The sequence below is a fragment of the Rhinatrema bivittatum genome, chromosome 9 (genome assembly GCF_901001135.1).
Source record: "Rhinatrema bivittatum chromosome 9, aRhiBiv1.1, whole genome shotgun sequence".
Taxonomy (NCBI): domain Eukaryota; kingdom Metazoa; phylum Chordata; class Amphibia; order Gymnophiona; family Rhinatrematidae; genus Rhinatrema; species Rhinatrema bivittatum.
The window spans coordinates 129979042-130007038 of NC_042623.1; the positions used below are offsets into that span (position 1 = coordinate 129979042).

The 27997-nt window shown below is 47.4% G+C and overlaps 1 protein-coding gene across 1 annotated transcript in view; it reads right to left on the reverse strand.

Moving 5' to 3' along the window:
- LOC115099569 (alpha-1,4-N-acetylglucosaminyltransferase-like) overlaps positions 1-24373 on the reverse strand; it is a 30910-nt gene extending 6537 nt beyond the window's left edge. Inside the window, exon 1 of the mRNA XM_029617302.1 lies at positions 24038-24373. Coding sequence (XP_029473162.1) covers positions 24038-24373 — 336 coding nt within the window. The remainder of the gene's footprint in view (positions 1-24037) is intronic.
- Positions 24374-27997: the final 3624 nt, after the last annotated feature.

The window sequence follows — 27997 nt, forward strand, 5'->3', positions numbered from 1 at the left end:
CAGACTGTAAGTAAAGAATTTCTTCATTCTGGGGAAGGTTTACTGCCCCAGATATTGCCGGCTAAACCCCCAGTGATAACTCTTGATACAGTCTGGTGTGCTTTAACTTCATTGGAACATTCCATATCTGCACTTAGTCATGTTATAAAAGAGACTCAGAGCAATGTTCCTTCTTTGGAGCCTATTAGAACACATTCCTTGAAGACTGATGACCTCGACTTAAAAGTAGTTCAAATGCAATCTATACAGAGTGGCTTAATTCAAGGTGAACTTTCTACATCTAAAAGATTGGAAAATTTAGAAAATTCTGCAAGATATCTGAACTTGAGAGTTTTAAATTTCCCGAAATTTAAACTGAGCACTGTAAGAGATCAATTTAAAAATGATATGCAAGAGGTATTACATCTACCACTAGATGCATTGCCACCTATTTCAAGGATTTATTGTGTGATCTCCGAGAAAAATGAAAATGTTTCTCTTCAACCCCATGTTGCAGCTATTTATATGACTGAAATATTTGAGTCTTTGGGGGACAATCAAGTAGAGAGTTGTGGAACTTTGTTGGTAAACTTTGTGTTTGCATCGGACCATGATACACTTCTTAGACTTTTTCTACGCAACTGAGATATCTTATAGTTAGGCCAGAAAATCTGGGTTTACCCAGATATATCAAGGGCAACAATTAAGATGGAAGAAATTTTTGGCCCAATGTCCTCGAGCTAGACAGCTAGGTGCACAAATTATAGTCCACTTCCCATGTAAGTGTGCTATAAACGTTAATAATACACAACATGTTTTCTTTGAAACTTCTTATTTAATTGCCTTTTTGGATTCCCTTCAACCTCCTGAGGAGGCTAGTTAGACATTAGCAGTGTATATAGGTATGTATATCCAATCTCCTCTGTATTACTTGAAAGTGATATGTTTTTGTTATATGGCACTCTATTGTATCTTGAATCTCCCGATTTCCTTCTTACCAAGGATAATAGATAAATAATTTCTTGCTTTTATTACTATTTATTTTTGTTTAAGAATTGATATACCATTTGTCCTGATTTCAGTAGCATGTTAATGCTGTTAAACCTTATGAAAATGCAATAAAATATAAATAAATAAATAAAAAAGGCAGGCAACAAAGAAAAGTGTGTGTGTTTTGTTTTAAATAGGTGGTCAGAAAGGCAGGCAATAAACAGAAGTTTGGGTGTTTTGTTTTAAATAGATAGTGAGAAAGATAGGCAACAAACAGAAGTTTGTGTGTTTTGTTTTAAATAGATTGTTAGAAAAGCAGGCAACAAACATACATTTTTGATTTTGTATTTATGAATCTTCCCATCCCTCTCCCACCCACCCGTAGCTCATCCTTTAATTTATAGGCAAGTCTCAATTTCACACTTAAAAAAGGATTTGGTGCAGGATTTGATGAGAGAGGTAACAGTGGTGGGGCCACTTGGCAGTAGTTATCATAATATGATCAAATTTGAATTAATGACTGGAAGGGGGACAATAAGTAAATCCATGGTGTTATGATTCTGCAAACAACCAAACAACCCAATCATGTACTGGTATAAAACTATAAAGCACCTTATTACCGACCCAACAAACTTTTGTTAGACCCTCTATATACGAGCAGGCATAGAACAGACCATCTCGTTTTTTATAAGGGATCTTAATTACTTTAATTTTCAACTCCTAGAATTTTTTCTTTTTTCAAGATATTATAAAAACAGTCCTGATCAAAATTCATAGAAAAATTTTCAATTATTAAATCCAAGGCTAATGATAGTATAAGGATACTCATCCATAATGCATCGATCCCAAACGTCCCATGTGGATTCTGCCCCATGTGGACAGCATCTTCACCTTTTTTCTCTCTTCCCCTGTGCTGTTATTGCTTCTTCAGCAGCCCGGGGACTGCCGACGTCTTGCCATCGTGACCGGAGCCGCGCTTCTCCTTCTTTCGCAGTCCAGAGACCGCTAAAGCTTCCTACATCTGGCTGGAGCCGCGTTCCAGCAACCTCATGCAGACTGGAGGCCGCCAACGTGTCTCACATGTGACAGGAGCCATGGCTAAGCATCCCCTGCATTCAGGGGATCACGGACCACCTCTCTACGCTACCCGGCAGCAGGGAGTCGTCCGGTGCAGCCCATGTAGCCAGAAGGCTGCCAGCAACTTCCTCATGTGACCTAGACGTCGCTAGTCTTACCTCGGGCCCTCTGTGGTAAAGAAGCCTGCATCCCTGGACTCGCCTGGCAGCTGGAGCTGTTCTTGATCCTCTTTTCATGGCAGAGAAGCCGCCTTCAACATCCAGGCCTGCCTTGAGGCCTAATTCCAGCTACTGCTATTATCGAAGCTTTATAAAGAACTATTCTTCTTTAACCGTACCCTTGACTGCGATGACCCGCAAGGGTGACAACGCTTCAAAATGGTCAGTGGAGGCCATTTCCATGTTCGAGAAATTGAAGACTGGGTGGACTGGTATTGGGAAGTAGATTGATGGCACAGTCAAACCTTCGGTGGCAAGGAAGAATCTCCGCTTTTTCTTTAGAGAAGACGTCCGTGAATTCAGAGTATTGGGGTGGCACAGAAAACCTGGTGGTGGATACCGGAATCGCCGGTTGGGGTATCTGTTGGATACAGGTCTCCAGGCAATCTGGACCCCAAGCCGCAATCTGGAGTGTCCTCCAATCAATAATAGGAGAATGTCTTTGTAACCAGGGCAAACCCAGTACTACTGGGTGGACCGCTTTCTCTAAGATAAAGAAAGTTATCTCTTCTTGGTGGAGGATCCCGGTTTGGAGTACTATGGGAGCTGTACAAGAAGTGACTCGCCCCGGAAGGTTATCACCCTGGATAGATGAAATGAACAATGGAGTCTGATGAGGACGTATCGGGAGCTGTAGCTGGTGGACAAGTTCGGCCAGGATAAAGTTCCCCCCGGCACTGGAGTCAACCAGGGTCTGAGTAGTGAAGGACCCCTGCTCACATTGCAATGTCACCGGAACTATGAAATGAGGAGCAAGGTTAATTCCTAGGGTCTTCTCCTCGGAGACTCCTAGGATCTGTAGTTTCCCGGACGCTCCGGGCACTGAGCCAAAAGATGTCCTCTGTTGCCACAATACAAACACAGTCCCATCCTTCTCCGGCGTTGTTTCTCTTCTGCAGTCAACCGACTTCTTCCCAACTGCATAGGTTCCTCTTTGGATTCTGCTGGAGCTTCCGTAGTGGTGGGAGTAGCTAAAGGACGGGAGAAGCTTGGGGCCAAAGACACCAGATGACGAGGTGGTCTCGCTTCCTTGGCGCGTTGTTGCAGACGTCGATCAATACGTCCTGCCAAGTCGATAAGCGCATCCAGGTCCTCCGGAAGCTCCCGGCCAGTGAGTTCATCTTTGATGCGGGAGGACAAACCCTCCAGAAAAATGCCCCGAAGACAGTCCGGCCGCCATCCCAGTTCTGAAGCAAGGGTGCGAAACTCAATTGTAAAGTCTGCCAGGGTGCGGGTACCTTGTCGTAGATTTAGGAGCTCCGAAGAGGCCGTAGATACCCGTCCCAGCTTGTCAAACACCTGGCGGAACGTCTGCACAAATCGAGACAAGTCACTCAAAATGGGATCCCCTCTCTCCCAGAGGGGAGAAGCCCATGCCATGGCTTTCCCGTCTAACAGCGAGATTATGAAGGAGATCTTCACCCAGTCATTGAGGAATTGCTGCCCTTGCAGAGAAAATCTGATGAAGCATTGGTTCAGGAACCCTCTACATAATTTCGCCCCTCCAGAAAACCGAGGGGGTGCGGGCAAGTGAGAAACCGAGACAGAAGTATTCGGAAGAGCAGGTGCAGCAGCAGCTGCCTCGGTTCCCTGAGCAGAATCCAGCCGATGGACCAGTCATTCCACAGTGGCGGTTAACGCCTCCAGGCTCTGCTGCTGTTGCTGTTGCTGCTGGCGTTGCTGCATCATCTGCTGGGCAAGACCTGGGATAGCCTGAAGACCAGATAGATCCACCGGGTCCATGGACTTCGCAATCTGTTATGCAAGTAGACCCTTGAACCGGAGCGAGAGATGACACCCACCTGCAGTGCTCAGGTGAACTCGTCTCCGGCAGGTGGAAGTTTGGCAAAGTCTTGACACGGAGACCTCAGTGAGGAGGCTGGTACGCAGTCCCAGTACCAACCATGGGTCTAGGCAGGTGGCAGGCAACACAATGTCCAGATTCCAGGCAAGGGTCAGGGCAGGCAGCAAACAACGAAGTCCAGAGTCCAGGCAAGGGTCAGGGCAGGCAACAAACAACGAAGTCCAGAGTCCAGGCAAGGTTCAGCAGGCAGCAATCCAAACGAGGTCCAAAATCCAAGCAGGGGTCGGGGCAGGCAGGAACAACGAAGTCCAAGGCAATCCAAAGTTGAACTAGGAGGCACAGGCAATCACAGAACACAGCCAACTACAGGAACCTGTTGCGAAGGCGTCCTGCTCCTCACTGAGGGAGTTTAAATCTCCCTCACCGATGATATCATCTTCCGGGGCCGGGCTCGCTTCTGTGTCGCAGCCCCTTTAAGAGGCGGAGACAGCCGCGGCTCTCTCGACGCTGCTCCCTGACGTCTTCCTGCCTTCATGCTGCTGCCTGCGCTCTGCAGACCGCCATGAGGGGGATCCTGAATGGCCCGAGAAGAGGAGGTAGGGAGGACTGGCTGCGAGTGCTCGCGGCCAGAACTCACAACACAGAGGGTGTCTTCCAAATAACACTTAAGGATAATGCAGCCTCTGACAGACAGATGTATGGAGATCAGTGTTTGTGTGAAGGGGAGTTTATGCAAGCTGAAGGTAGGGTGGTGCAGAGCTGGAGGCCAATAATGTGGGCATTGACAGAAAAAGAACATAGATGGATTTTGTTAATAGTTCCCTGCTGTCCTGATGAAAATCTTACCTCCAGCTTTATCCAACCTAGTGCACAGCTAGTCCATCATCCATCTCCTCTTGTGGTGCAGCTCCCAGGCCTTTTCTTGAGGTCTTCAATCTATAGGGTGAAATAGGTGTTACACTCGTCAGTCGCAGACGGCTGCGACCACTAATGCTCACCTCTTTTTATGCATCCCTGACATCATTGGGGAAAGAGGTGGCCTCCTCCAGCTACCGCCGACCTCCCTGGCATTACCGGGACAGCATGGGCACTGCCGAACGCCATCTTGCTCATGGGATCACTTAGGCGCGCGTGCATGTGCACGGGCCAGTATTAATCACGTCATAGCGGGAACCTCGGGGGCGTCCCCTCCGGATGACGTCTACACTCTGCTGTACTTAAGCTGCCTGGCCCTGCCTATCAACGAGTTAGCAAGTAGTTCCCTCATTACTGAATCCGCTTCTCTTGTACAGACTTCCTGTTCCAGTTCCTGCACTTCGGTGTGAGACGCTCTGGGTACCCGCTCCTCAGGAGCCCTTCCTTGTCTCTGGCTATCCGATCCTCGGAAGGCCTTCTGCCTTGGACTGCAGTCTGTTCCCGTTCTCTGGGACCTCTCCTGGAACTGTCACTCTGTTAGTACCTTGGCTCCACGGACTACTACTGAACCAGCTTTATTGTGAGATCCTCTCCGGTGTACCCCGTACCATGGGCTATTACCATGCCAGCACTAGTGAGGAGCCACCTCGGTGTAGCCTGTGCTGTAGGCCATTGCCACGTCATTGCTACAGAACCCTCTCCGGTGTCCCCCTGGTCTTGGGGCCAATACCATGCCAGCTCAAGTGAGGAACCGCCTCGGTGTACCCTGCGCTGCAGGTCATTGCCATGTCATCACTACAGGTCCCTCGCCGGTGTACCCATACCCAGGCCACTACAACTTCATCTCTGAGTGAGGAATCCCTCGGTGTACCCTGCTCTGCAGGCCACTACCGCATCATCACTTCGGAGAGACTTCTTTGGTATACCCCGCTCTGCAGACCATAACCAGATATTCACGCCTGAGGTATTCCCTCTGGGAGTACCCCTTCTCAGACCTTATCTCCTGCTCCTGCACCCCCCACTCTGTGGGCTGTGCCTTTTCTATTTTTATAATAAAGACTCTATTCCACAACTGTGTCTGATGTCCCCTGAGACCGCACCTCCCGACAGTGAGGCTCACAGCGCTCCTCCATGTGGGCAGTACCATCTCTCACCTCGGCCCAGGGCCCACACACCTACAAGTTATAACAATAGGAATGCCACCATTAAGAATGCACTGTCAGTTTGAGCTCCATACTGGTATGTAACTATGTATTGTTCATAATTAAGATATGAGTAGTTGTAGGACCCTTGGCCACCCCTCTAAAAGCCTCCACTTGCAGTGCTTGACCTTCTCCAGATCTCCCCTGCCTCTTTATTGTTCCCTCTAGTAGCCCTCGCATCCATTGCCTGACATTCTCCATCCCTCCCCATTCCCTATAACCCCCTGTAGCCCCCACATGCTTAGCCTGATCTTATCCACCCTCATTATCCCCATTCTACTTATTGCACATAGGTAGGAGGCATCACAGTTGAAAATGGTGTACACCATGTGCCAGGCATTTTTTTTCTGCGAGAGGTTCCGCTGCTTCCTAGGGCTCCAGCAGTGAAGAGACAACAGCAGCCCCTCCTGTCGCGTACAGTGGAGTTGGGCTGCGAAGCAGTGGCTGCGGTGGTCCGGGGAAGCATAGGCCGTGTCAACAGGGGACCGGCGGCATAGGCCCGGATGGTGGGGTGAGGCTGCTCGCAGTTGGGACCGATGAGCAGCGGAGCACAACAACTAGTCAATTAACCTTCTTGTGAGCTGCACCTACCTTCTGAAACTCTCTCCCAGAAGAGATCAGCCAAACTCATGACTATCTCGATTTTAGAAAGCAGATGAAAACCTGGCTTTTCCTCTATGCCTTTATTTATATATGTAAATCAATTTTGATTCCACCTATACCAGATCCCATTGATACCATTGACTGCTGATTTCTGAGTACTTTAAGTTAAGGTAATATAACCTGCATTATTTAATTACCTGTTGTCTACTTATTCAAGCTTATCTAGGCTGGTGCCACCTACAGTCTGGCAGTATTACTTAATGTCAAAGCAGAAAAAATCAACCAAACATCTCCAATAACTATATGCCAAAAAAAACTAACATCGACACCGGCTCAAAACACCCCCCCAACGGGAAAATACAGCAGAGCATTCTGACTGAAACAAAACAGACACAAACACAGTACGGCCTCTCCCATTGCCAACAGTGTGACCGGGTGGGACTCTGGACTGATCCGTGGTACTACAGGAACGAAAATTATCAGGTAAGAATCAATTTTATTTTCCCTGTACGTACCCAGATCAGTGCAGACTCCTGGGATGTACCAGAGCTTACCTTACTTGGGATGGGATCCAGAGAGGCCCGCTCTGAGCACTCCTTCTCCAAATCCCATATGTCCTGGAGCCTTGATATCCAGACGAAAATGCCTGGCAAAGGTATGCACAGATTTCCATGTGGCTGCCCTACAAATCTCCTCTGTAGAAATAGGATGACATTCTGCCCAGGATGCAGCCTGAGAGTGAGTAGAATGAGCCCGAAGACCCAATGGTAGTGACCGTCCCTGCACTAGATATGCCGAACTTATGGTCTCTTTCAACCAACTAGCAATGGTAGCCTTAGAAGCAGCATTACCTCTTCTAGGACTACTCCAAAGGACGAAGAGATGGTTGGAGATCCAGAATGCATTGGTCACTTCCAAATAGCGCAGCAACATTCGCCTCACATCCAATTTTCAGAGCTCCCTAGACAATGGATCCGAGCCGTCCAACTCCAAAAATGATGGCAGCTCGACCATCTGATTCACATGAAAAGAAGAAACCACCTTCGGCAGAAAAGAGGGAACCGTACGAAGCGACACTCCCGACTCTGAAATTCGTAAGAAAGGCTCCCAGCAAGACAGAGCCTGAAGCTCGGAAATCCACCGAGCTGAAAAAATAGCCACCAAGAACACCACTTTCAAAGTTAAATCCTTCAAGGTGATTCTGCGAATAGGCTCAAAGGGAGTGCCGCACAACGCCTTGAGAACCACATTCAAATTCCAGGATGGACAAGGCTGCCGAAACGTGGGACGTAAATGCTTTGCCCCCCTAAGGAACCGCACTACATCCGGATGAGTCGCCAATGACGACTCCTGAATCTGTCCGCGTAAGGAACCCAGTGCCGCTACTTGAACCCGCAACAAACTACACGAAAGTCCCTTAGTCAAACCATCCTGCAGAAAATGTAAGATATTCGACACGGCCGCCCGAGTAGGAACCACTTCTCGAGTAAGACACCATGATTCAAACACCTTCCAGACTCGCACATAAGATAACGCTGTAGACATTTTCCGGGAACGTAGAAGAGTGGTGACAACCGCATCCGAATATCCCTTGGACTTCAACCTTTGCCTCTCAAAAGCCCTGCCGCTAGACAAAAGCGATCGACCTGGTCGAAACAAACGGGCCCCTGATGCAGAAGATCCTGCACATATGGGAAGCGAATGGGTTCCTCCACCGCCAGATTCAGGAGATCCGTGAACCATGGACGATGTGGCCATTTGGGAGCAACTAGTATCACTTCTGCCGGGTGTAACTCGATTTGTCGTAACACCCTGCCGATGAGTGGCCATGGAGGAAACACATAAAGTAACACATCTGTCGGCCATGGCAGTGCTAGAGCGTCCACGCCCTCTGCTGCCGTCTCCTTGCATCGAGCGAAGAAACGAGGAGCTTTTGCATTCTTGAAGGTTGCCATCAGGTCGAAGGCGGGGGTCCCCCCACTGTGTGCAAATGAGGTCATACGCGTCCTCCATGAGTTCCCACTCTCCGGGGTCCAGCCAATTGCGACTGAGAAAATCTGCATGAATGTTCTCTACCCCTGCAATGTGAGAGGCCACTATGCTGCACAGATGCTTCTCTGCCCATGCTATCAAGAGCCGAGCTTCAGCTGCAACTGGTTGACTCTTGGTTCCCCCCTGATGATTGATGTAAGCCACCATGGTTGCGTTGTCAGAGAGAACCCTGACGGACTGTCCGTGAATTAGTGGGAGAAATGCTTGTAGAGCCAGCCGGGCTGCTCTGGTCTCCAGCCGATTGATGGACCAAGAAACCTCCTGTGGGGACCATTGGCCCTGTACTGACTTCCGTAGACAGACCGCTCCCCAACCATATAGACTGGCATCTGTAGTGATTACCGTCCAGGACGGAATCTCCAGTGGCACCCCGCGACTCAAATTGCTCGGACACAACCACCAATCCATGCTGTCCCGCACTGCCTGGGTCAGCAGCAACGGTAGACGAAATTCTTACGACACTGGGTTCCAGGGGGATAGCAATGCTGACTGCAAAGGTCGCATATGAGCGAAAGCCCAGGGCACCTATTCCAGTGTGGAAGTCATTGAGCCTAACACATGTAAATAGTCCCAGACGATCGGTACCTGTTTGGATAATAACCTTCAAACTTGAGCCTGTAATTTGAACATTCGCTCCTGTGTTAGGGATACCGTTCCCTGACGAGTGTCGAACAAAGCTCCCAAAAAGTCCAGTGACTGAGAAGGAACCAGATTACTCTTGGAGACATTGACTATCCAACCTAGTGTGTGCAGCAATTGGAACACCTGCTGAACCGCTGCTTGACAGAGTGTCTCCAACTTGGCACGAATCAGCCAATCGTCCAAATACGGGTGCACCAGCAGACCTTCCCTGCGTAGCTGCGCTGCCACCACTACCATGATCTTGGTGAAATTTCAAGGCACAGTCGCAAGGCCGAACGGGAGTGCCTGAAACTGAAAATGCTGCCCCAGCACGGCGAACCTGAGAAACTGCTGATGCTCTGCCCTGATACCGATGTGAAGATACGCTTCCGTGAGGTCCAAGGAAGCCAAAAACTCCCCCTGTCTTACTGATGCGATCACAGAGTGCAAGGTCTCCATATGAAAGCGAAGGATCCGCAGACATCTGTTGATGCTTTTCAGATCGAGGATAGGACGAAAGGTTCCTTCCTTTTTTGGTATCATGAAGTAAATGGAATAACGGCCCCTGTGGAGCTCGTTGGGTGGCATTGGGACAATTGCACCGAGATCTCGGAGTCATCCCTGCATTACCCGTACCACCCGGCGCTTGTCCGAAAACCCACAAGGCGATACCAGAAAACACTGGCGCAGCCGGCGTAAAAAATCTAACGCGTAACCTTGTCTTATCACATCGAGGACCCACTGATCTGACATGATTCTGGTCCATTCCTCGTAAAACCGACCCAATCTGCCCCCGATTCTTGGTACGGAGGAATGGACTGGCCGCACATCATTGTGCAGGCTTGCCCCCTTGCACATTCTAGCTGGTTCCCAGACGACCAAAACGGAGCCCGCGAAAGGACTGCGAATAAGACTGTTGTCTGTTGGCACTGTGACGAAAGGAGGAAACCATGCCCCGAGAGATCCGAGGATGGCGACCACCGCAAAAGCGAGAGTGAGAAGCCGGAGCTCCCCTGGTCCTTGGTCTGTCCTCTGGCAGCCGATGCACCTTGTTCTCACCCAAGGACTAAATTAGATCCTCCAATTCTTTGCCAAATAACAGCTTGCCCTTGAAGGGCAACGAACCCAACTGGGCTTTAGATGTCACATCCGCCGACCAATGACGGAGCCACAGCAAACGCCACGCGAAAACCGCAGAAACCATAGCTCTGGCCGAGGTGCGAAGTAGATCATAAAAGGCGTCCGCACTATAAGAAATCACCGCTTCTAATTGCCCCATCTAGCGTGCCTCTTCAGGCGAAAGTGATTTGTTGGCTAGTAATTGTTGTGCCCACCGAAAGCCAGTACGTAAGGAAAAATTACTGCAAATCGCTGCACGAATTCCTAATGCCGATACCTTGAAGATCCTTTTGAGTTGTATCTCTAGCTTCCGGTCCTGCAAATCCTTAAGCGCTGTACCCCTGGTCACCAGAATGGTGGTCTTCTTTGTGACCGCCACTACCGCCAAATCTATCTTAGGCATCCGCAACAGCTCCAAAACCTCCTCCGGCAGGGGATAGAGCTTATCCATTGCTTTCGCCACCTTGAGGCCCAAGTCAGGAGTATCCCACTCCTTAAAAAGCAAATCTGACGCGGAAAAATGCAAGGGAAAGGCGGAAGGAGGACCCCGAAGTCCCAAGACGATCCTGCAGTACCTGAATCCCTAATTCACCCAGAATTTCCGGAATAAGAGGTCTCAGTTCGTCCCTTCGAAATAGACGAATCACCTTCGGGTCATCCCCCTCTGTCCCATGGGAACTACGAGGACCCATGGACACCTGGTCTCCATCCCCATCAAACCCCTTCGGTGGTTGGGACGGAAGGTCCTGATCCCCTTGATGTTCCTCCGGCTCATCAGTATCCATTGTGAAATTTGGATCTCCCTGGGCTATCCGAAGTCGAAGAGGCCGGGACCTGTCCAGGCCCCCTGGAAGTGGAGCGGCCTTCGACTGCTTCCCAAATTTTAGCCCTGGGTCCGGAGTGGGGGTATCATGTGGCCTCTTCCTGGCCAGCCTACAGGCCTTGAATGCCTTGTGCATCAATAGCACAAACTCAGACCCGAACGAATAATCAGAAGATGCCCCGTCATCATCCCCCTCAGGGATCCTTAAATTATCTGGGCAGTCGGGCCTAGCAGGTCTGTCCCCCGCAGGGACCCTGTGCTGAGGTGACAATCGAGGTGGGAGGTTGTCCTCCCCACGATCCGCCGGCGGCGCGGGCGTCTCGGCTCCCCGAGGTGAAAAAATGGCTGCCGTTCCCGCCGAAAATGCATTCCCGGCATTCAAAATGGCGCCCATTCCCGGGAACAGGCCACTAGCAGCCGGCTTGACCCCTGTGGACCCGGCACGCGAACGCTTACTGCCCCGGGTCCGGACAGGGGCCGAAGAAACTCCCTCGCCTCCTGAAACACAGGAGGAACAGAGGCTTTCCCTGGACAGCTGCGCCTGCGCGGACCCGCAGGCCCGGCAGGCAGACCGACGCGGCATGCTCTGCCCCAGTGAGAGAGAGAGAGAAAAAATTAAGTCACCCCCAACGATGGCGAACACGGCGCTTGCCCCCCCCCCCTCACGGGAAGGAGAGATGAAGAAGGTAGAAACAAGAAAAAAATCTTTTTTTTTTTTAATACAAAAGCTACCGATCACCTCGGGTCCTGATCCAACTGGGGGGAGTGAGCTGGGCACCCCGGTGTCACCCCCAGTGCCGATGGTACGCCGGTAGATGGGGATCCCCCACTTGTCAGCGGTCTCTGGAGCCAGGGGGGATAGTCCCCTCAGTACCTTGCAACCCCCTGGGAGGCATGAACACGGACCTGACCTGCAGGCAAGCCTCTGCGGTCTCGAGCCCTAAACCTTTTTTTTTTTTAAACACTATCTACCACCTAATTCCTAGGCCTCAGCACAGATTGTAGGTTTTGCACCCCCTCCACCTGCTAGGAGACAGAAGAATACTGCCAGACTGTAGGTGGCACCAGCCTAGATATAGGCGGAGTTTTGGTTTCTAAACTTCTTTCTCCATCTGCTAGAGGGGGAGGCAAAACCCAGGAGTCTGGACTGATCCGGTACATACAGGGAACAAGCATTTAAAATTTAGGATTAATTCCAGCTTTTATCCCTGCAGCACTTTTTGTCTCAGCTTTCTTTTCCACCAATACCATTCAATCTGTGTCAATTTTAGTAAGTAACTTTGCTTTTATTTTTGTATTTTAGTATGTCTTTACTATGTATGTTATCATGTATCCACTCTAAACCATTGAAGGAGTGGGATATAACTGCTTATAAATACATAAAATAAATAAAATGATGTTTTACTTATTGCTTTATGACATGCACTTTGGTTTGGTTTACTATTGTAAGAAATGAGGTTAATTAAGACTGCTGCGACCGATTCAGCTCATGTCATGTGCTGCCCTGCTCTCCTCTCTGGGTCTACTCGCGGCTGGGGCCAGCCACTGCTGCCAAATTCCTCCGGGTTCTCAGGGCTTCTCATGGCGGCCGGGACGCCACTGCCACCCACGCTGATTATGGGCCTTCCTAGGCACACACGCGCGCCACCGGGCCTCCGTTTGAAGGCGCAATGGTGGGAACCTCAGGGGTGTCCCTGACTGATGACATCACAAGGTTGGGATTCTTAAGCACCACCTTCGCCCCTTGCTAGCTGACTTGACAATGAGTTCCTTCGCTACTGGTGCTTGTTCCTGTCTCCTCAGACCTGTGGTTCCTGTATCGGATCTACCGGCAACTTTGGACTCTGTTTCGGGTACCCAGTCCTCGGGGTCCTGCTTGAACTCCAGTTGGAGACCTTGTCTCCAGGCTTCCCCTGCTCTCCGGCTAGCCCTGCCTTCCAGAGGTTCTGCCTGCCGGCTACCCATTCCTCAGGGTTGTCCCTCGGAACTGCCTTACTGCTTTGGAGACTCGACTCTGTGCTTCCTCGCTCCTTGGGGCAGCGCCTACACCAGTGACTGTACCTGTGCTTCCTCACTCCTCGGGGCACTGCCTACGTTCTACACCATTGACTGTGCTTGCCCTTCCCCGCTCCTCGGGGCAGTCCCTACGTTCTACAGCAGTGACATAGCTGCACTTCCCAGCTCCTCGCGGTAGAGCCTTTGTTCTACACCAAGTGACTGTATTCGGCATCTCCCCGCTTCTCTGGGTAGTGTCTCAGTGTCTCTACTGGAGATTCCATCATGCGCACCCCGCTCCTCGGGGGTTGCTTATGTTATTACTTGAGAGGTTCAACTCGTGCATCCCCGCTCCATGGGACAGCCTAGGTCATCACACCAGAGCCTCTTTCGCTTCACAGCCCCGCCCCTCGGGACAGTCTCTGCTGCGTACCTCCAGAAGCTCCTGTCTTATGCTCCCCACTCCCCAGAGCCTGCCTAGCACTCTTTCTCAGAGGATCCTGCTCTGGCACTTGCATCTCCAGTTCTGTCAGTAATCTGTGGGTTCCCTCCGAACTGTATCTCTTACCCCGCTCCTTGGGATCCCCCACAGTACTCTCTCTTGTGATCATGTTGCTCTGACAGAGGACACTCTGTTCCTCTACTCACTACTGTATCTCCTGCTACAGCTGACCTCGCCTCCCAATGGTGAAGACCTGTGGGGCTCCTTCCTGCAGATGGTATCAACCCTCATCTCGGGCCAAGGTTTCTCGAAACCCACTAATCCTAACAGATTGCCAAGTCCATGGACCCGGCAGAGGTCTCAGCTATCCAAGCCATCTCTGGCCTGGCACAAAGAATCAGTGAGCAACAAAAGTTCCTGGAGACACTGCCAGCATCCATTGATAACTTGAGCACTCACTTAGATGCTACCATGACTGCTGCCATGACATCTACCAAGCTCAATTCCTCCACCACTATGTTGGTCCCTTGGTCTATCGTGCCCTTGCAGGTACCCCTATGCTTTTCTGGGTCAATCTTATGTGCAGGGGTTTCTTGAATCAGTGTAATATGCACTTCTGCTTGCAACCGGCTTACTTCCCAGATGTGATCACCAAGATGACCTACATCCTGGATGGAAAGACCTTGGCCTGGGCGTCCCCTCTCTGGGAGTGTGCTGACCCGGTTCTCTGAGACCTGCCCAGGTTCCTCAACCTATTTTGTTCTGTCTTTGATGATCCAGGCAGAAGAGCCATTTCTGTGACATCTCCATCTCTAACAAGGCTCTCAACCATTAACTGACTACATCATAGAATTCAGGACCCTTTCCTTGGAGCTTCACTGGGACTCAGACTGCTTACGATCTATCTTCCTCGACAGACTGAGTTCCCGGATTAAAGATGAGTTGGTGACTCGTGAATTGCCTGCATCCCTGGACTCTTTCATGGACCTTGCTGGTCTCATCGACTGCCACCTGCAAGAGCGCTCACAGGAGTCTAGAGCATCTAGAAAATCGATGCCAGACTCGTCCCAAACTCGACGTTTGGCTTCACCCAAGTTGAACGCAGCCCAGAGCAAAGCTGAGGATGAGCCAATGCAGATGGGCCAGAGCAGACTTTCTCCCAAGGAACAACGCCGTCGCTAGCAATCCGGCCTCTGCCTGTACTGCGTAAAATCCGGACATGTCATCGCCTCATGTCCAGTCTGTCCAGGAAACTCCCAGGCCTAGATTCAGCAGGATAAGAACATAAGAACATAAGAAAATGCCATACTGGGTCAGACCAAGGGTCCATCAAGCCCAGCATCCTGTTTCCAACAGTGGCCAATCCAGGCCATAAGAACCTGGCAAGTACCCAAAAACTAAGTCTATTCCATGTAACCATTGCTAATGGCAGTGGCTATTCTCTAAGTGAACTTAATAGCAGGTAATGGACTTCTCCTCCAAGAACTTATCCAATCCTTTTTTAAACACAGCTATACTAACTGCACGAACCACATTCTCTGGCAACAAATTCCAGAGTTTAATTGTGCGTTGAGTAAAAAAGAACTTTCTCCGATTAGTTTTAAATGTGCCCCATGCTAACTTCATGGAGTGTCCCCTAGTCCTTCTACTATCCGAAAGAGTAAATAACCGATTCACATCTACCCGTTCTAGACCTCTCATGATTTTAAACACCTCTATCATATCCCACCTCAGTCGTCTCTTCTCCAAGCTGAAAAGTCCTAACCTCTTTAGTCTTTCCTCATAGGGGAGTTGTTCCATTCCCCTTATCATTTTGGTAGCCCTTCTCTGTACCTTCTCCATCGCAATTATATCTTTTTTGAGATGCGGCGACCAGAATTGTACACAGTATTCAAGGTGTGGTCTCACCATGGAGCGATACAGAGGCATTATGACATTTTCCGTTTTATTCATCATTCCTTTTCTAATAATTCCCAACATTCTGTTTGCTTTTTTGACTGCCGCAGCACACTGAACCGACGATTTCAATGTGTTATCCACTATGACACCTAGATCTCTTTCTTGGGTTGTAGCACCTAATATGGAACCCAACATCGTGTAATTATAGCATGGGTTTTTTTTTCCCTATATGCATCACCTTGCACTTATCCACATTAAATTTCATCTGCCATTTGGATGCCCAATTTTCCAGTCTCACAAGGTCTTCCTGCAATTTATCACAATCTGCTTGTGATTTAACTACTCTGCACAATTTTGTGTCATCTGCAAATTTGATTATCTCACTCGTCGTATTTCTTTCCAGATCATTTATAAATATATTGAACAGTAAGGGTCCCAATACAGATCCCTGAGGCACTCCACTGTCCACTCCCTTCCACTGAGAAAATTGCCCATTTAATCCTACTCTCTGTTTCCTGTCTTTTAGCCAGTTTGCAATCCACGAAAGGACATCGCCACCTATCCCATGACTTTTTACTTTTCCTAGAAGCCTCTCATGAGGAACTTTGTCAAACGCCTTCTGAAAATCCAAGTATACTATATCTACCGGTTCACCTTTATTCACATGTTTATTAACTCCTTCAAAAAAGTGAAGCAGATTTGTGAGGCAAGACTTGCCCTGGGTAAAGCCATGCTGACTTTGTTCCATTAAACCATGTCTTTCTATATGTTCTGTGATTTTGATGTTTAGAACACTTTCCACTATTTTTCCTGGCACTGAAGTCAGGCTAACCGGTCTGTAGTTTCCCGGATCGCCCCTGGAGCCCTTTTTAAATATTGGGGTTACATTTGCTATCCTCCAGTCTTCAGGTACAATGGATGATTTTAATGATAAGTTACAAATTTTTACTAATAGGTCTGAAATTTCATTTTTTAGTTCCTTCAGAACTCTGGGGTGTATACCATCCGGTCCAGGTGATTTACTACTCTTCAGTTTGTCAATCAGGCCTACCACATCTTCTAGGTTCACCTTGATTTGATTCAGGATGACTGCTCCTAGGCCTGACTTCGCCGTCTCCTCTGTTGACAGTACCCGTCTCCATTAAGATGGATAACCAGGAATTCCACACTCTGGCTTTGATGTACTCTGGGGCTGGTGGGAACTTTATTTTAAAACAACTTACTGAGCATCTCTGGATCCCCACCATCCGCTCCCCAGTGCCCTTACTCCTTTGATCCATCCATGGAGAACCACTACTTGGAGAGGTTACTCTTACCACGGCCCCTATTCGTCTCCACACAGGGTCTTTGCACATAGAAACCATTTCCTTCCACATTCTGGAGAAAGTCATACATCCTGTAGTCCTGGGACTGCTGTGGCTACAGCAACACATACCGCAGTTTGACTGGGCCACCTTACAGCTCTCTCACTGTGGCTCCTCCTGTTATGACCACTGTCTAGAGTCCGTCTCGCCTCTGCCTTGTCTGAATGCTTCTCTCTCTCCTCTAGGCCTTCCACTGCAATACTTTTCATTTGCTGATGTGTTCTCCAGAAGGTCTTCACCGTACCCCCACATCGTTCCTACAATTGCGCAATCAACTTGTTGCCCAACACAAGCCTCCTCAGGGTAGGATCTACCCATTATCACTAACAGAGCTTCAGGCCATGTCGGAGTACTTTTGTGAGAACCTGGCCAACAGCTTCATTTGCCCCTCCAAGCCTCCCATGGGAGCGGGATTTTTCTTTGTAGGAAAGAAAGGCAGCTCACTCTGTCCCTGCATCGATTACCGAAGCCTAAATGAGATCACCTCAAAGACTGCTATCCATTGCCTTTGATCTCAGAGCTTTTAAATAGACTTCAGGGAGTGAAAATCTTCTTCAAATTGGACCTCAGGGGAGCTTACAATTTGGTCTGTATCCGCAAAGGCGACGAATGGAAAACCACGTTTAACTCGCGTGATGGCCACTTTAAATACTTTGTGATGCTGTTTGGCCTTTGCAAAGCCCCTGGCTCGAGGGAGCCCAACACCAGATTACAGTGTATACTGATCACAAAAACCTCGAATATCTACACCGTGCTTAGTGTTTGAGTCCGTTGGGCTCTCTTTTTTACCCGATTCAATTTCCTGCTACACTACTGACCTGCCAATACAAATTGCAGTGCTGACTCTCTCTACAGATCCTTCATTTCAGAGAATGTTCCCAACACTCCAGGGCACATAATTGACCTGCTAAGGTCATCCTGTTTGCCACATTTCCGGTGCCACCTGGGAAGACGGTCGTCCCTCGCCAATTGAGGCTGAGGGTCCTTCGATGGGCTCACGACTCCTTGACTGCAGGACACCCGGGTCAGTCCAGGATGCTCTCCACGCTCCAGCAGTTTTATTGGTGGCCTACCAAGAGAAAGGACACATAGGCCTATGTAGAGAACTGCCTCACTTGCCCCCGCCATAAACCTCCTGTGGGACATCCATGGGTACTCTTGCAACTGCTACCTATTCTGAGTGAGCCATGGACCCACATTGCAATGGATTTCATAGTGGATCTGCTTGCCTCCAGTGGCAACAACACCATCTGGGTCGACCGTTTTTCAAAAATGGCCCACTTCGTGGCTCTGCCTGGTCTCCAGTAGAGATGTGAATCGTGTGCCCAATCGTTTTAACGATCAGGTTCAGATGGAGGGAGAAAAAAATCTGATCGTTAGAGATGTGAATTGGAATTGGTTCCGATTCCAATTCATATCGTTAATTTTTTAGTGAGGCCTGAGCAGATAAAAAAAACCCCACCCCGACCCTTTACAAATGACCCCTTTGCTCTCCCACCCTCCCGAACCCCCCCCCCCCAAATGTTAAATTACCTGGTGGTCCAGTGGTGAGGGGGAGGGGAGCCCAGCGCGATCTCCCGCTCTCCCGCTCTCGGGCCATCGGCGCCATTTTGGCTACCACTGATAAAAATGGTGCCGATGGCCCGATAAAAAAAACCCACCCTGACCCTTTACAAATTACCCCTTTGCTTCTCCCACCCTCCCGACCCCCCCAAAAACCTTTTACATGTACCTGGTTGTCTAGCGGGGGGTCCGGGAGCCATCCCTTCAATCATACCCTCAGTGCCGGACTGGTTTCTAAATGGCGCCGATCGCCTTTGCCCTCACTATGTCACAGGGAGCGACCGTCGCTCCCTGTGACAAAGTGAGGGCAAAGGCGATCTGCGCCTTCCAGAGGTTCTGCCTGCTGGCCTCCCTGCTCCTCGGGGTTATCCCTCGGAACTGCCTTACTGCTTTGGAGACTCGACTCTGCGCTTCCTCGCTCCTTGGGGCAGTGCCTACATTCTACACTAGTGGCTGTGCCTGCGCTTCTCCACTCCTCAGGGCAATCCCTACATTCCATACCAGTGACTGTACCTGTGCTTCCCCGCTCCTCGGGATAGAGCCTACGTTCTACACTAAGTGACTGTACTTGGCACCTCCCCGCTTCTCCGTGTCTCTACCGGAGATTCCATTGTGCGCAGCCCCGCTCCTCGGGGTTGCTTACGTCACTACTTGAGAGATTCAACTCGGGCTTCCCCACTTCATGGGACAGCCTACGTCATCACACCAGAGCCTCCTTTCGCATCGTAGCCCCGCCCCTCAGGACAGTCTCTGCTGCGTACCTACAGAAGTTCTTGTCTCATGCTCCCCGCTTCTCGGGGCCTGCCTAGCACCTCTCTCTCAGAGGATCCTGCTCTGGCACTTGCATCTCCAGTTCTGTCGGTATACTGTGGGTTCCCTCTGAACTGTGTGTCTTACCCCGTTCCTTGGGATCCCCCACAGTACTCTCTCTACTAGCTCCTGCAATCACATGGCTGTGATGCAGGATGCTTTGTTCTTCTACTCACTACTGTATCTCCTGCTGCATCTGACCTCACCTTCCGATGGTGAGGGTTCCTCCCCGCAGGTGGTATCAATAGGTGGTTTAATAGGGGAGAGTCAACATGATTTTTTGCAAAGGGAAGTAAATTTGATAACTAATTTAATTAAAAAAACTACTGAAAACATGGCTTTTCAAACAGGCTTTCAATGAGGATAACAACTGAACAATGCAGGATACAGGTTGTTGCAAGAGCAAATGAAGAAGCTGGATTTAAGTTTTGAGTGATTTTTAGGTAAGGATTTTATTTGTAACAAGTTTTAGATTTCTAACTAATGATGAATGTATTTATTTTTATTTTGATGTGTATTTGGATTTTCAGAAGGCGTTTGACAAAGTCCCTCATGAGATGCTTCTACGAAAACTAAAAAGTCATGGGATAGGAGGCGATGTCCTTTCATGGATTACAAACTGGTTAAAAGACAGGAAACAGAGAGTAGGATTAAATGGTCAATTTTCTCAGTGGAAAAGGGTAAACAGTGGAGTGCCTCAGGGATCTGTACTTGGACTGGTGCTTTTCAATATATATATAAATGATCTGGAAAGGAATACGACGAGTGAGGTTATCAAATTTGCAGATGATATAAAATTATTCAGAGTAGTTAAATCACAAGCAGACTGTGATACATTACAGGAGGATCTTGCAAGACTGGAAGATTGGGCATCCAAATGGCAGATGAAATTTAATGTGGACAAGTGCAAGATGTTGCATATAGGGAAAAATAACCCTTGCTGTAGTTACACGATGTTAGGTTCCATATTAGGAAAAAGATCTAGGCATCATAGTGGATAATACTTTAAAACAGTCAGCTCAATGTGCTGCAGCAGTCAAAAAAAGCAAACAGAATGTTAGGAATTATTAGGAAAGGAATGGTTAATAAACAGAAAATGTCAGAATGCCTCTATATCGCTCCATGGTGAGACCACACCTTGAATACTGTGTACAATTCTGGTCGCCGCATCTCAAAAAAGATATAGTTGCGATGGAGAAGGTACAGAGAAGGGCAACCAAAATGATAAAAGGGATTGAACAGCTCCCCTATGAGGAAAAGCTGAAGAGGTTAGGGCTGTTCAGCTTGAAGAAGAGACGGCTGAGGGAGAATATGATAGAGGTCTTTAAGATCATGAGAGGTCTTGAACGAGTAGATGTGACTCGGTTATTTACACTTTCAAATAATAGAAGGACTAGGGGGCATTCCATGAAGTAAGCAAGTAGCACATTTAAGACGAATCAGAGAAAATTCTTTTTTCACTCAATGCACAATAAAGCTCTGGAATTTGTTGCCAGAGGATGTTGTTAGTGCAGTTAGTGTAGCTGGGTTCAAAAAAGGTTTGGATAAGTTTTTGGAGAAGTCCATTAACGGCTATTAATCAAGTTTACTTAGGAAATAGCCACTGCTATTAATTGCATCAGTAGCTTGGGATCTTCTTAGTGTTTGGGTAATTGCCAGGTTCTTGTGGCCTGGTTTGGCCTGGTTTGGCCTCTGTTGGAACCCTCGCTGAACGACCTCCTGCAGTCGATCTCCTGCCGGCGCCATTTTCCGTACGGAAAACGATTCGCGGCAGGAAATCGCTCCTTGACCCCCGCTGGACCCCCAGGAACTTTTGGCCAGCTTGGGGGGGCCTCCTGACCCCCACAAGACTTGCCAAAAGTCCAGCGGGGGTCCGGAATGACCTCCTGCGTCGAATCGTTTTGGTCTATGGCCGCCGCCATTTTGCGGTGGCCATTTTGCAAAATGGCGCCGGCTGAAGACTACACGATTTAGTGTGCCGGTTTTCCTGCTCTCCCCCTTCCCCCGATTTAGCTACGGACCGCCGCTACGGAGGTAATTTAAGCTATGGACCGCCGCTACGGACCCCCAGGTAATTTAAGGCATTTGGGGGGGGATTTAATTTAAAGGGTCGGTTTTAGGGGGTTTTAGTGTGCCGTGTTTTAGTGTGCCGCTGGACCCCCAGGTAATTTAAGGCATTTGGGGGGGGGGGTTCGGGAGGGTGGGGGATTTAATTTAAAGGGTCGGGGGTGGGTTTTAGGGGGTTTTAGTGTGCCGGCTCACTATTTTAACGATTTTCACGATACTTTACACACCCAAACGGCAACAATACGATTCCCTCCCCCTCCCAGCCGAAATCGATCGTTAAGACGATCGAGGACACGATTCACATCTCTAATATTTAGTATGGGGTTATGAAAGGATGTATTAATGAAGATTTGATCTAGGGTATTACCTAGTTTGTGTGTTGGGACATCTATGATAGGTGTGAAGTTTAAACCAGACAAGGCTTCTATTAGGTTGGCAGTTGAGGAGTGATGTTGTTGATTATTAAAATGTAAATTAAAAACTCCAGCGATGATAGTGTGTTCTAGGTCGCAAGGTAAGGTAGTAATTATTTCAAGGAGGGTAGCGGGGTTGTTGGTGAGAATTCCAGGAGGACTGTATATTAAGCAAATGTTTAGTATCTTTGTGATGATCAGTAGGGCTTCTATATTGAAGTCGTTTGGAGTTATGATTTTCTTGTGAGGAGAGAGGGAGGATTTTACTATTACCAGTAATCCACCTCCTCTTCTGTTTAATCTAGGTTGAGATATGGGTATGTAACCGTCTGGACACATGCTATTTAGGATAACTGTATCATGGTCGTAGAGCCATGTTTCTGTGATTAGAATTATGTCAGCAGATGTAGAGGTGATTAGATCATATATGATTGCAGTTTTTTTCCTTGTAGATTGTGCATTAATTAATAGTATGGTTACTGATGTGACTAAGAGCATGAGTTGGTTTGGTATAGTATTGTTTGTTGTTAGGATAGGTCGTAGGTGTCGTTGTCTTGTGGTTTTGGGTCTTGTTTGTAGAGGACCATATCTTCCGTTTCCATTGATGGTTGGAATATTCATTTTGCTGAGGAGAAAAAAATTGTAAAAGTTAGTAGGGGGATAAGTTTATTGCTATCAGTGATGAAGGTGCGCACGAAGGTGCGCACAAAGGGGCATGCCCCTTTGTTGTGCTCCTTCGGCACGCGATGCAGTCGCGTAGTGCTTCCGGCGTCGCTGCTCGGCCTTTGAGCCGATGCCTCACGATGACGCGGGAGGTCGGGCGGGGCTAAGCCCGCGTGGCTCAAAGGATAGAGCAAGATGTCAAAGCTCTATTCTTGAAACAAGCAGCGAAAAGTGTTGCAACTCCTGCCCTTAAGCTAGGAGTGGGATGTGAAGTCCGCTGAGAGTCAAATTCTGAATCCGGCGTCACTGCTCGGCCTTTGAGCCGACGCCTCATGATGACGCGGGAGGTAGGACGGGGGCTAAGCCTGCGCGGCTCAAAGGATAGAGCAAGATGCCAAAGCTCTATTCTTGAAACAAGCAGCGAAAACTGTTGCGACTCCTGCCCTTAAGCTAGGAGTGGGATGTGAAGTCCGCTGAGAGTCAAATGCTGAATCCGGTGTCGCTGCTCGGCCTTTGAGCCGACGCCTCACAATGACGCGGGAGGTAGGGCGGTGCTAAGCCCACGTGGCTCAAAGGATAGAGCAAGATGTCAAAGCTCTATTCCTGAAACAAGCAGCGAAAACTGTTGCAACTCCTGCCCTTAAGCTAGGAGTGGGATGTGAAGTCCGCTGAGAGTCAAATGCTGAATCCGGCATCGCTGCTCAGCCTTTGAGCCGACGCCTCACGATGACGCGGGAGGTAGGGCGGGGTTAAGCCCGCGTGGCTCAAAGGATAGAGCAAGATGTCAAAGCTCTATTCTTGAAACAAGCAGCAAAAACTGTTGCAACTCCTGCCCTTAAGCTAGGAGTGGGATGTGAAGTCCGCTGAGAGTCAAATGCTGAAAAGGGGAAGACTCAGGATAAAATGTCAGGAAATAGTTTGTTCCATAGATAAGCTTCCCAGAAGAGATGGAGAAAACAAGAACAGTAATGGAATTCAGTAAGGTCAGGGACAAACACTTAGAATCTGTAGTGGCTAAATAAAAATAATTTGTGCATGGAAGTAACTGCACAGATCAGCAGTTTCTACCCTTTACAAAAAGTGCTACAAAATAAATTAGCAGTAAAAAAGCCAGGACTGGCCTAAAGAAACCCTATAAATTAAGAGCTATGAGGGACTATGAGTACGTATTGAAGCAAAGATGGCATTACAATTATGAGATATTAAGAAATAAATGAAATAGATATTAATGAGAAATAAATATTATAGGTGACCATCTTTATTTTTGTAAAGAAAATTGCAAATAGAGAAAAAGAAAATCTGGAAAGAAATTAAACAGAAACTAAGATGAATTTAAAGTGAACATATTATGAATAAAAAATATGCTTCAGATTTTCATTGTTCTACTACTTTAACTTAAATATGACAAAATCAGTTACCTTTTGGTACCATGGAAGGAGAGGAGTGTCTTTAAAAACATTTTCAAAATTTAAGGGTAGGATTTTGACATTTTTAATAGATGATAGTAGTGGAATGGCCTTGTAGAAGGAGCTCTTGGTGATAGTCATGTCTTCGGTTAATCCTTTCATGAAGAAATAAATAGAGCGATTGGGATAGGTCCGAGATGCTGATTCTATAGCGCATACCACCAATGAGGAAACTTCCAGATTTTCTGTGGTCTCAGCAAAAAAGATACCATGATTAGATTCAATATTTGCAACTTTCACTGTTGGCTGGTTGTACAAGGATCTGTACAATGTCCATGAATGTTTCATGTTCATCCAGTAAACAATACAACAGATGAATATGATAAAGAGGTGGAAATTTTATCCATAATTTCATGGCTTCTTCTTGGATTGAGTACTGTAGAACCTGCAGAAAAAAGAAAGTGGCCTAGCATTAGAAATGAAATACTAATTAAAACCTGTTATATTCATATTTGCCTTTGAAAAGAAGCTGCTTTTAATTGGTATGGACAATTATGAGAAAGAGGTGTATTAGCTTCTTCAAGGTAATTTCTCATAAAGGGTGAGATGGTATATCAAGTGAAATTGCTGTGTTTGTGTTATATAGAATATATTTTATGCCAGAATACAAATTAAAGTAAATTTAAGGCCAGAGAGAATGATATCTCACCCTCATGATAGCAGGGTAGACATTCTGAGGCAGGAGCAGGCTATGTGGTTGGTTTACCCCCTACCCCCTTTTTTTCCCTTCATGGGTAGGCCAGGTGCTCATGGGAGTTGTGTTTTAAATAATGGACTTCCAGGGTCAGGATTAGGCTTTACCTGCAGGGAAGTCAGCAGGAAGAGGGGAGATAGAATTTGTGTGTAACTTGTTCTCCTCATTCATTTCCCCTGTAGCTTTGAAGTTTCCTCCCACCCTCCCTCCCCTTTTGTGTATATAAGCTCAATAGTATTGGTTGTTCTCTGATCGTAGTTTGGCAGTAAACCCAAGGCTAAGTTATGTTAAACCTTTGATCTGGTTACCTTTGGTTATGCATGCATAGCACGATGGACATGTGTAGCTGGGGGCCAGCTATATGATGCAGTGGGCAGTATGTGAGGTCAGCAATCGGAATTCTTGTGCTCTCTTGTTGGGGTGTGACAGAAAAGTCTGGACAAGTAGTTAAGACCACTGGAAGGGTGACTGAAGTATTGGCTAGCTGAAGGCAGCATGCTGCTGGGATGTGATGGAGAGTTGCCTTGAGAAAACCGGGGTCTTGGAGTTCTGTTTAAGTTAAAGTGGTTGGTGTGTTATTGTTAGCTCAGGTTATGAGGTGTGAAAGCAATAAACTGTGACCTTTGTTAATTCCATCTCATGTCTGTGTATTTTTTTAAGGGTGACTAGGAGGAATGCTGAGAGTCCTGCATATCCATGTTTAGCTCTATAGCTGATTTCATAAAAGTATTCATAAAGCTGCCTAATCCTTCAGGGATACAACTAAAGAATCTCTAGGATGAAGGCGTTCTGAGAATAGAGAACATCCATATAAAAGTTTGTCAGTATAATTAGCTACATTTTGCTTTAATAGAGCAATAATCCATTAATAGATCCCAGATATTTTAAGCAATCATATAATTAATACATTTAATTAAAAAGAATTGTATTTTATTTTAAAAATTGACTTAAAAATAACATTCCATTGAGATATTAGAATCAAGGATATTTTCTTCTGGTTCCAAATTTATCATTCAGAGTTTCATTAGATTGTTGTTTAGGATGTGTTCCATTTCTACTGACATTCATATAGGAGTAATAACCTATGCATCGTCCCTACTTGTGTCTGCCACAATTAGGGGAAGTCCAACAGTTTGCTTTATTTAAATATGACTTGCCATACTGGGTTAGAACAAAGGTCCATCAAAGCCAGTATCCTGTTTCCAACAGTGGCCAATCCAGGTCACTAGTACCTGGCAGGATCTCAAGGGGGTAGATAGAGTCCAACATGCTTATCCCAAGAATAAGCAGTGGATAACTGAAACTTAATCTTAATTATGGTTTATGGTCTTTTCCTCCAGGAACTTGTCAACCATTTTTAAACATAGCTATACTAATAGCTTTCACCACATCCTCTGGCAATGAATTCCAGAGCTTAATTATGCGTTGAGTAAAAAAATATTTCTCTTATTAGTTTTAAACGTATTACTTAGCACTTCATTGTATTTCCTCTAGTCTTTCTCTTTTTGAAAGAGTAAAGGACTGATTAAATTTTACTCTTTCCATTCCAATCATTACCTTATAAACCACTATCATATCTCCCGTCAGCCATCTCTTCTCCAAGGGAAAGAGTCTTAACCTCTTTAGCTTTTCCTTATAGGGGAATTTTTCCATCCCCTTTATCATTTTGGTTGCCCTTCTATATACCTTTTCTAATTCTGCATTACCTTTTTTGAGATGTTGTTAGCAGAACTTCACACAATACTCGAGATAAGATCACACCATGGAGTGATACTGTTGCATCCGTCGGTCTCAGATGGCTTCGACCTCTGTGCCTTACCTTTCTCTCTGCTCTTCCCGCTAGCCTCTGCTCTCCCCACTAGCCTCGGGAAGATGGCTACTGCCGCATCTGCATGCCGCTCTCTCCGGCATCCCCGCAACGGCAATGGCAAAGCTATACGCCATGTTTCTCCTGAGGGCGTCCACGCGCACGCCACCCATGTCTTTATCCACGTCATGGCGGGAACCTCAGGGGCATCCCCCTCTAGTGACGTCATGCCATCCGGGTATTTAGCCTGCCCTTTGTTTGCTAACAAATTGAGTTAGCAAGGATTGGATTACCTCTGGTCTGAGCCGTTTCCCTGCTGCCACTGGAAGCTCTCTCTGCCCTTTGGAGTAATTCACTAACCTGGGTACCCACTCCTCGGGGGACCTTTACTTTCTTTCAGGTGCCTAACTGGGATCAGGTACTCGCTCCTTGAGGGCCTGCTCTCCCTGCGTTGGTGCCTGTAATCCAACTACTTCTGCTTGCTGGGATCTCCATCTACACAGCTACCATCTTAGGAGAAAGAAATGCTCCAAAAAGCAGGACAAAGAGCAAAGAAAGGCTACGCCACTCACCATAGCAAAGCTCCTGAATTCCAGCCTGGTGACAAAGTCTGGCTGTCTACCAAACATTTGAGACTCAAGCTACCATCAGCTCGTTTTGCTCACGATTTGTCGGACCCTTTCCCATCCTCCGACGTCTGGGTACTCTCACGTATAATCTGAAACTTCCTCCAGCAATGAAGATTTATAAATGGGAGTCCCTCAAGGCTCTTCCCTCTCCCCTACCCTATTTAACATTTATCTGCTACCGCTCTGCCTCCTCCTTTATAAGCTGAAAATCAAACACTTTATTTACGCGGACGACGTCCAAATTCTCATCCCTATTAAGAAATCCCTACAAAATTCTTTAATCTTCTGGGAGAATTGCTTTCTTGAAATCAGCGCCCTCCTCACCAAACTCAATCTAGTAATCAACAAAGACAAGACAGAATACCTCATCATCTCTCAGGAAGATAAACTTTTGTCTAGAGATACAGCCTCACCTGTAAATGGTCAACAACAAATAGTCTTCAACTCTCCCCCCAACCCCACATCAACTTTATCGAACAACCTCAAAAACTCAACCTTCGTAAGAGACCTAGGAGTGCTCATTGATAATCAGATCAACATGAAAAAATTTGTAAACAACACGACAAAAGAATGCTACTTCAAACTACAAGTTCTGAAAAAGCTAAAACCACTACTGCATTTTCAAGACTTCCGCCTGGTTCTACAATCAATCATCCTTACAAAAATTGATTACTGTAACTCTCTACTACTTGGTCTTCCAGCTACCACCATTAAGCCTCTACAGATGCTACAGAACTCTGCGGCCAGGATCTTGACCAACTCTAAAAAAAGAGACCACATCA